Consider the following 10543-nt stretch of genomic DNA (forward strand, 5'->3'; position numbering starts at 1 on the left):
GATCCCCACTCTTGAGGGGTTTAGTTGTGGCAATGCTGAGCTTGCTGGGTTTGCAGCGCTGGTGTCCTCATAGCAGAGGATTCCCACTGGAATGTTTATGGAATCTCCCTCATTAAGAGCCTATGGTGAGAGAAACAAGACAAAAAGAAGATATCCAGGTTAACAGCAATTTGTCTACAATCAGCTGTATGGTCTTCACAAACATTATGATTTTTGTAATTCACAGTGGGTTTTTTTCCCCATAATGTTGTATAGACAAGCTGTTAGAAGCATTTTTGTGTGGTCCTGTATAGGTGTCTGTTGTTGTGTAGATCCCATGTTGTGACAGTCGGTGCTGTATTGGACAATGTGATGTGTGAATGGTAAAGATAGAGAAAGGTTCATTTCTCTTCAGGTGCACTTTTTTGACCAGATTTTTAGTGGCCTATTATTAATTATCATAACCCATCATCCCCACAAAACATAGGAGAATGGAAAAACTGATTCAAACAACAATCAAAAAATTTTACTCACCAAACTGCTCTTAAAGAACATAGATGCATCATCCCCAAGAATGACTGGAAGTCCTCTCAGGACAAGGCATCTAATTGCTGTTGGGTCAGTGCTCTGCAAAGAGGTATAATGCACTATTAAATGAAAAACAAATATATCTTATATCCGTGTATCCGTGTATTTGTTCATATAGAAGTGGGAGAGTTAGCGTTTGTAATATGGATGAACTAAACATCAATATATGTATATATATATCTCAACAAAACAATATCATTACAAGATAAAATCTAAATATCAACCCACCGTTGTCTGTTGTAGCAGGTCAGCTAACTGCTTGCCTATCCGACCTGTCTTCCTCTTGAAGATTTCCATCAAGCTTGGACACAAACCATCAAGAACACCAAGGAACTCTTCTTTAAGATTTCTTCCAACAACCCTGTTAAACTCCAAGTACACCTGAGAAATATAAAATGAGCTCAACTTTGAAATTCGCATGACAAACAGCGAAACTTAATTTGAGAGACTATAGTTTGTGATTGATCAACACTTCTCGTGTGAAAGCGGGATAAATGGCTATGGAGTGCGTTGAGAGATTTGAATGTACACTTTAATGGCTCAGTTCTTGCATAACTCCCATGTTTTAGCCTATAGTGTTTAAAAAGCTGTGTTCTCCTCTCACAGATGGCAGGGCAGTACTTGCATTTCCAAAGCATTTTAGTATGGCTTTAAACAAAAATAGCATGGCAAATGAGGCTAATGCTAAACGTTGGCATTTTTTAAAAACTATGTTGAATAATTTGAATTTTCCACTACTGTTGCAGAACTGTATGTAGTGAACACACAAGTAGAGAGAACTTCTCTAAAAACACAATGCTGCAATTGCCCAATGTTTAAAATTTACCTGATTTCTACACACATTCAAATTTACATGTTTCAAACAAAAGTTCCAGTTTCAAATTAGTAGTACTTGAATAGAAAAAACAACTCACCTCATTCAGGCAGAAAATGGCATCCTCTTTACAGCAGCCAAACTTGAAAAAAACTGAAAAATGCAGGCAGAGCATGTATTGTCCGAGGAGCATGCAAAGTGCAAAGATTAAATTGGATAAAATTCGAAAATGGCAACTTCTCTGTAACCTCCGATGGACAAGTACGGACTTGTCTTGTGTTTTGAGCCAATCACAACAGGGCAGCAATGTGGCCTGATGTAAAAATTGATAGTTTAAGTTTATTAAACTTATAAAAATGAGTACACTCAATGACTGTCTCAAACACTCTTTATATACTCATACTGTTTAAGTAATGCAATAAAACTCATTTTTAAAAGTGGTATTAACTCAAACTGTTTGATTAGAATGAACTTTCGGGTTTACAGTGCAGCCTTACCAACACAGACCTAATGCGGTCAGATACATTAATGGGGTTGATTAGCTGTTATGAAATAATGTCTCTAAATGTCTCAGTGTCCTCAGGTTAAACAGTTAGTATCTTCAGTCAATGAACCGGACAGATTTTTTATGTCACCAGAAACTGGTGATGAAGTTTTCAGTGTCATGCACTTCAGGCGGACAGAACCTCCTCTGATAAAATCAAGTAAATGCTGCCCCCTAGTGACGACAGCGCTTTCCTACAGTACTGGCATGCGTGTGTTAAAATGATCTAAAACCTGACAGTAAACAGATGATGAACTTCCTCTTGCACAGATATGTTGTCTGGTCCAGGGATTTGACCTGCTGAAAAAAATCTGTTGTCAGTCCTGTGTGTTGGAGCCATTTCACTTCATTATGATTTACTTTATTATATTATGATGATATTATTGTTTGATTAATTACTTTGGTGGGTGTAAGAGCATTCACCTAATTATATTATTATTACTTGTGAATATTTATGGTTGAAGATCTCCCCCTGCTGTCTTTAATAAGTATTGCATCTGTGGTTGGGAGGCGGCAGTGACCAATCCTATAAATGAATGAATAATTGGAGACAGGTGGGTTGAACTCATGATGAGAAGGAGAGATCAGTGATGTCTTTTAACCACACACGTGAGCTCTTTTGTTATTTTCGTAAGGAGAAAGTTTATGTTCAAGTTTATGTTTGTGATACTGAACGCAGTACATAATAAAAATAAATGGATGTGATGCACCGTAACAGAGATCTCCATGATTGATTGAAACAAAGGTGGTACATGTCTATATATTTTTTAACTCTGCTTGACTTCTACGGATCTCTATATTTCTATCAGGGTTCATGAGCAGAGGCCAGACTCTCCTATAGAGTTCTGACAGCATGTTGTTGTGTTTGTGTGAAGGTGTTTCTCTGCTATGGATCAGAGTGAGGACAGAGAGGAGGGAGTCCCTCCCTCTAAATGTCTTCGATGTGGGGAACATGACAGCCAGACCAGAGATGAACATCACTCTGCTGAAGAAAGGTAACAATTTAAACCATGTGAGTTTGTTTTTCTGGTTTATGTGGAATTCAAAGGAAAGTAAAAAGTGTGACTACCAACCCTGTTCTCCCCTACTTAAGTCCTTTACTTATTTGTGACACAGGGATGCATTCTGCTAGTGGTCCAAATGTAGTGGTTGTATCGACCAGACTTTCAAAACTAGCTCAGATTTGGAAATCGTCTGTGGCTCAGGAGGCAGAGCCCACTAGTTGGAAAATCAACTTTAGCAAATGTAGCACTCACCAGATGATTAAATCAACTGATTCTATTGTATATATATATTCTATTGTATATAATTTTCCACAGTGTGGACAATAAAGTTCCTAACTTACCAAAAGCTGACTTTAAAGCAGTGGACCAATGAGTCTATCTAACACAATCAGAGTTTAGGAAAAAGGACACTCATCTCTACAAACCCCCACACAAATATTCATTTTGTGTGTGTGTGTGTGTGTGTGTGTGTGTGTGTGTGTGTTTGTTGTGTCATGCTGACAGAGCAGAGGACTCAACCAGCAGCGCTGCTAATAACAGCAGAAGGAGCTATTTACTAGAGAGGTCAATTAAATGTAGTTGTCTAATTTTTATATGAGGCGTTACCTTGATGATGTAATCAATATGGGCATGGGCAGGACCTCTTGATATCAGATATTGGTAGACAAAAGGTTATGGCATTATAGTCAAAACAACAGTTTTTGACTATAATGCCAGGATAACACTACCGTGAAGTAAAGCTGGGAGTATTGGTTTATGTAAATGTATGGGTTGCAGTTATGAATTCTTGCATGAACAATTTAATTAATTTACTTTATTATTGTGTGATGAGCAATAAATATCATAAAAGAAAAAATGCTGTATGCATGCTGTAGACTGCTGCAATGCCCTCAAAGTTGAGTTCTGCCGTTTTTGATCCGTCAACATCACGTTATTTAGAGAAACATTTTTGACATTTGTGGATCAATTCATAATTGGAGAGTCGAGACTCTTACGTGAGTCAATGTAAAAAAATGTTTTTTTTTTACCCATTCCTGTTTTTGCCTAACCTCAGTTGATGGAGTTTTCTCAGTTTTATTACAAATATTATATGTAAACTTGAAAATTCCAGGGAAATTTTGAGTGCCACTGGGCTGCTGCCTGGATGAGTACATGATTCAGTTCCAGTGTTGTAAAGTCACCCTGATCATATTCTGGTTTCGAGAATTGCACTAACACTAACTCAGTAACTTTTACAGTTGTAGTATTAAAACATTTCAGGTGCATGCTGGGAAAAATAAAAACACGGATTCTACTTATATGGGCATGAGGCGGAGCCGTGGGCGGAGCGGGGAGGTTGCTATGGTTACGAGGGCTGGATCTCGAGGACATTGGTCAATCAACCTGTCAATCAGGACGTAGCCACGCCCGAATGCATACCCTGCTTTATCGTCACATATAAAATCAGGGAGGCCAAAATGTCCCAAATGAACATCATACTGCATTGAAGAAGGCTTTAAACTAGCGATTGAGACCATAAACACATTTTGAAAACGTTTACTGAGGTTAGAAATCAAGTGAGAAGTTGGTGAATTCTCCATTGACTTGTATAGAGACGGTCGCCCCCTGGTGGCCTTTTGATAGAATGCAGCTCTAAGTTACTTCCTGGTTGGCCTCATTTCAGAGGACCAGAACTCCTCGCCTGGTACAAACACACACACACAGACAAAGACAAAGACACACACACACACACACACACACACACACACACACACACACACACACACACACACACACACACACACATTTACACTGCATTTGAGCAGTATCAATGTAATTCATAGAAAGAGATAAACAGTATCAATACTAGCTCAGCTGCTAGCTCGGTTAACTGGCAAAACAGACAAAAATTAGCCAATCACAAAAAAGTAGTTCAGTTTCTGCCCAGCGACAGGTTGCTAAGGGCAGCTACGGTTGCTAAGGGCAGCTAAGGCCCTACGGTTGCTACGGCGATGTGTGAGAATATGCTTGGAAAAAATTCTCAAAATGCCCCAGAATTTGGCTTCTGACAAGGTCCCGAACAATTGCAAACTGTGAGAAAACCGTAACTCCTGTCCAAAAACCGAAAACACTGTGAGAGACACAGAAGCCGGCAGATTCTGACAGTGTTTATTTTATTCAGATATTCCTTAAAATGAGCGAGTAAGCTCAGTGTGAACACAGAGTGAGAGTCTTTTGGAAAAAAAAGACGATTACATTAGAGTCAGTGGGGAGTGAGACAGGTATTGCTGCCGGTCTCGGCCCCCCCGTTTAAATTTTGTGCAGCCCCCGCCTGTCAATGTCACATTTTATGAATCCCAACACCTATGTCTACATTTTGACAAAAAAAACCATTTGTCTCCTTTTTACGGTTTGGCCGTGAGCTCGAGTTAAAAACAAAAACTAAGGTTATATTTTACTGCTTCTCACACTCTAGCTAACTGCCGCTTCCACTCTAACTTTGAAGAAAAAGTGATTTCCACTCCTCGTTTGACTGCTCATAGTTTGAAAAGTTTACATGTTATGTAAAAACTGTTTGGTATTTTTCCAGAGAGGACAATTTTCCCTCCGTTTTAAAGTTTGAATCACATTTCTACGTGCAGGTATGAGAGAGCTCGGTGACTCCGAAAAAAGGGTGACATTTTGTGGGTTTAAAAAAAAATTCCCATTCATTTCTAATGGAGAATTATTCCCGTTTTTTTGGGAATAACTTTGGGGAAAATTCGGTATTTCAACACCAGAAGTCAAGTATGTATGGAGTAAGTATGGAGAAGAAGCTTTGCTGCACTAGTAGTTTGACATGAGTGTGTGTTTTAAGTGTACTTTATAAATACAGCTTATTGTTGCTTTCCAATTGTTGTCCAATTGTAAGTAAAGATCATTGATTAAAAGTTTCTCAAAGTTAATTCTGACTTTGTTTCTTCCTACAGACTGGATCATGGTGGAGAACAGACACTGAAACCTGGTCTGAGGAAATGTAAGTATTTACACTTCGATTCATGAAAACAAGGCAGCATATATTAAAGGATTTGAGTGGTTAATTTTTTATTTTTATTTTCAGCAAGTCTCATGTTTAGATACTACGGAAGAGGGTTAGGGCCTCTAGGGGGAAAAAAGTGAGTTCTGATTTTTTTTCCCTCAGAATTGTGACTTTCTGAGATAAAAGTCACAATTCTGACTTTAATCTCAGAATTCTTAGAAAAAAAGTCAGAATTCTGAGATTAAAGTCAGAACTCACTTTTTTCCCCACAGTGGCCTAATCCTCTTCCGTAAGATCCAAACCAACAATTAACTGATCTACTAACAAGTATTGTGTGTGTATCAAAGCCTGATATATTTTATTCCTCTGTACCATAGACCTCAATTGTTGTCTAATAACTAATAAAAACACATCAATGAGTCACAACACTGCACTGGCTGACATGACCTTCATTGTGAAGAAGATGGATACAGTAACTTGTTCAGAAACAGCTCTAATACGGCAATAAGATAGTAAACTTCAGAGGTCATGGTCCTAATATGGTAGACACAGAAACGTGGTTCTGTTTGAGACATTTATAATGTGGCACAAAGTCAGATATTGTGATATGTAGCTCTAAATGTTCCTGTGGCAGTTGTCTGCTATACTTTCTCCTTACGGTTGTGATAGTGTTGCTTTTACAGTCTGCAACTGTTTCTAAATGCTACAGTAAGCACTGCCTCAGTGGTAGCAACACATCACTGACTCACTGACATGTTTTAATCGTATTTAGACAATAATGGAGGCCTGCAGCACAGGTGATATCAGACATTGATACACACAATACTTGCTAGTAGATCAGTTCATTGTTGGTTTGGATGCAAACATGAGATTTGTTGACAATAAAAAATATAGAAAATCACCAGTCATATGCTGTAAAGTAATTTAAATTAAAACCTTGCATATCTGCATTTAACTCTGTTTGAAAGAAAACCCAAAAAGTGATTTGGAAGATTATATCCAATTAACTTGCATCTAATTAATTCAGTCTCTTAATGAATCAACAAATAAACTATCAGGCGTATTAGATGATAAACTGCTGCTGTATCATGTCTTGTTGTCTCCATCAGATGCCTGTGAACTCACACTGGACACAAACACAGCACACAGAAACCTCAAACTGTCTGACAACAACAGGAAGGTGACAGCAGTGACAGAGGAGCAGCCATATCCTGATCATCCAGACAGGTTTGACCACTGGTATCAGCTGCTGAGTAGGAATGAGCTGACTGGTCGCTGTTACTGGGAGGTCGAGTGGAGAGGAGAAGTTCAAATATCAGTGAGTTACAGAAGAATCAGACGGAGAGGAAACAGTCGCTACTGTATGTATGGAAGAAATGATCAGTCCTGGAGTCTGAGGTGTGATGATGATGATAATGATTGCTCTGTCTGGCATGATGACACAGCCATCCATCCTTCCCCCTCCTCTGTCTCTAACAGAGTAGCAGTGTATGTGGACTGTCCTGCTGGCACTCTGTCCTTCTACAGAGTCTCCTCTGACACACTGATCCACCTCCACACCTTCAACACCACATTCACTGAACCTCTGTATGCTGGGTTTAGGTTAGGTCCTGGTTCTTCAGTGTATCTGTGTCATCTGTAGGAGGAAGAGTCTCCTCCTGTATAGGAGTTCCTCAGGGGTCAGTTCTTGGACCCCTTCTGTTCAGTCTATATATGCTGCCCTTGGGTCAAATTCTGCTGAACTCTAATGTAGACTATCACAGTTATGCAGATGACACGCAGATATACCTAGCACTGTCCCCAGATGACTACAGTCCAATACAGTCATTGTGTCATTGTTTAGAGCCAAAATGTCCTTCAATTAAATCAGGACAAAACTGAGGTCATTGTTTTTGGCAATAAAGAGAAGAGGATAGCTGTCAGTAAACATCTCGAGTCACTCTCTCTAAAAACTAGGGACCAAGTCCGAAACCTTGGCGTGCTGATAGACTCAGATCTGACCTTCAGCAGTCACATCAAATCAATCACCAAAACAGCCTTCTATCAGCTTAAGAACATATCCAGAGTGAAGGGTTTTATGTCTCAAACAGACCAGGAGAAGTTGATTCATGCTTTCATCTCAAGTAGACTCGACTACTGTAACGGTCTTCTGACTGGACTCCCACAAAAAAGCATTAAACAGCTGCAGCTCATTCAGAACGCTGCAGCTCCAGTTTTAACCAGAACAAAGAGATCAGAGCATATTACTCCAGTTCTAAAGTCTTTACACTGGTTCCCAGTCAGCTCTAAAGTCTTTACACTGGCTCCCAGTCAGTTCTAAAGTCTTTACACTGGCTCCCAGTCAGTTAGAGAATAGATTTTAAATATATGAAATCATGTAAACGATGCACGAATAAGCATCAAAAACAAACTGGATGTCCTAATTAGCATTCCAAATATTTTAAAACTTTACTTGGCTGGCTCCCAGTTAAAGTTCTGCTACTGGTCTACAAATCACTGAATGGTTTAGGTCCAGAATACATGAATGACATGTTAGTAGAATATAAACCCAGTAGAGCTCTGAGATCTACTGACTCAGGTCAGATAGTTGAGCCCAGAGCTCTGAGATCTACTGACTCAGGTCAGATAGTTGAGCCCAGAGTTCAAACTAAACATGGTGAAGCAGCTTTTACACAACTGGAACAAACTACCAGCAGAACTGAAATCAGCCCCAACTGTGAACACTTTTAAATCCAGGTTAAAAACATTTCTCTTCTCCTGAGCTTATGATTGAGCTCTTTTAAAGCACTTTACATTTTAATCTTTCATTTGCACTCTATGTCCTTTTAATGATTTTAAAGCTAATTTATTATTTTATGCTGCAATCATTTTATTTATGTCTTTCTATTTATATATAGCAGCTACACCGCTAAATAGACATTCACAGCAGGAAATAAATGTATGATAATTAACTGAGTTACATGACAGACGGGCCATCCATATTCTATGGGGCTCAGTAACACATGCTAAGCGCTAAGCAAACGAGCATGCTACCCTGCTAATATTATTAGCTCTCGTCACACATGAAATATAAACGACATTCATTCACTATGTAACTTACATCATCACCGACGCACACTGTTGTACAGTACAAAAGGGAATGAAAAGAAGCAATAACGATCGGCAGAGGATTAACTCAACAAGGTAACTACACTGGAAGTTATTGAACACAATGCGCATGCGCAAAACAGTCCATCAGTCCGTACGGGAAGCAGTCTGCTGCGACGTGCAATCTCCACAGCAGGGAATTCACAACACCCGTTGTTATTTGCCAGCGTTCATTTGGCCTGTGTTTATCTGTTGAGTTTCTCCTGTGTTGGCTATAAAGTTCCAGTAGTTTCTGCTTTTGGGTTCACCTGCTCCGCGGCCCGTGACACCCCCTGCAGAAGGTAGTGATGTATATCAGTATTTAAGTTTCTAAACATTTAAAAAGGTCTTTGCAACTGTTTTTGAGGTAAGACATAATGTTAATTGGGCCTTTGTCAGTTCATAGGTTATAGAAGCAAGTTCAGGTTTTATGAGGTATACGTTTTATATTATGTATACTTACTCTATAACTAATAAATCATCTTTTACTGTTGACCTTCTTTTAGTAGTCTGGTGTAGTGTTGGATCTAATTTTATTTTTAGCTTTGTATTGCATTAATCTGGTTTCTCATCCTGCCTGGCATCAGTTTTTGTCACAGAGCATTGAATAGGATGTTACCTGTAATTATATGTTGTAATGGGATTGGCTGTTGGGGGAGATCTTATTATTAATGTATTTTAGTTGTATTTTAGTCCATATTGTGTTTGTGGGTTCACTATGGAAATACTTCAATATATGATACAAAAACAAATGTACCAATCATCTTATCTGTACACATATTATTCAACTTTTGTAAATGATGGAAAATAAAGTAGTTATCTAATCAGACAAAATTGTATTTTTATTTATCAGTATTAATCATTGGATGGCTTTTTAATTAAGAAAAGTAGGGAAGAAAGAGAGAGGGAGGGAGGAAAGTATACTGTTAAATACTTCAACACATTAAAAATATGAAGTCAGGTTTTTGGGGCAAAGTTTAAACATTTTAGAATTTCTCCAGTTTATATTGTTATTGGCCCTGAAATCTTTTGACTACTTATTGTATCGTAAATGTATTACTTTTGGTCAAATATTTTATTAGTTTGTCAGCTGATTATTGAACAATGCCAGACTGAGTGCTGGCAGGTTGATGAATTGTCTTGTTGCCTATTAGTTGTTCTCAGGTAGAATAAAGATGTCAGAGTCTTTCTACAGGACAGTTTCATTCTGCAACACGTCTCAGAACAGTGAGACATCAGACGGAGTAAAGTCAGCTTCCTCTGCTCTGTTTCAGTGCATTTACCATAAAAGGTACGTGAGCAGTGGCGGTTTTTGCTATGGGCAATGGGGGCAACCGCCCAGGGCGCAATCTACTTGGGGGCGCACGACGCTCTCAAAAAAAAAAAAAAAAAGCGCCAGTTTTCTAGACTACTAGACTACTACGCTCATTTCCACATCCAGTTAGTGCAGTGGGCGATGAGGCGCGCCTACTACATACTACATACAGGAT

At 38.8% G+C, this 10543-nt stretch overlaps 1 protein-coding gene and 1 long non-coding RNA gene across 2 annotated transcripts; one reads left to right on the forward strand and one right to left on the reverse strand.

Moving 5' to 3' along the window:
* LOC128378408 (uncharacterized) lies at positions 1–828 on the reverse strand. The gene is made up of 3 exons (XR_008323359.1): positions 796–828; positions 514–606; positions 1–120 (listed from the first exon to the last, which is right to left on the reverse strand). It is a non-coding gene; the product is annotated as an uncharacterized LOC128378408 (long non-coding RNA).
* Positions 829–2877: 2049 nt separating this feature from the next.
* LOC128377233 (tripartite motif-containing protein 16-like) lies at positions 2878–7569 on the forward strand. Its single transcript, XM_053337153.1, has 4 exons — positions 2878–2920; positions 3042–3117; positions 5878–5924; positions 7037–7569. The coding sequence occupies exons 1-4, from the start codon at positions 2878–2880 to the stop codon at positions 7567–7569; spliced, it is 699 nt and encodes a 232-aa protein (XP_053193128.1).
* The last annotated feature ends 2974 nt before the right edge of the window (positions 7570–10543 follow it).

Source organism: Scomber japonicus, chromosome 2 (assembly GCF_027409825.1).
Source record: "Scomber japonicus isolate fScoJap1 chromosome 2, fScoJap1.pri, whole genome shotgun sequence".
NCBI classification, from domain to species: domain Eukaryota; kingdom Metazoa; phylum Chordata; class Actinopteri; order Scombriformes; family Scombridae; genus Scomber; species Scomber japonicus.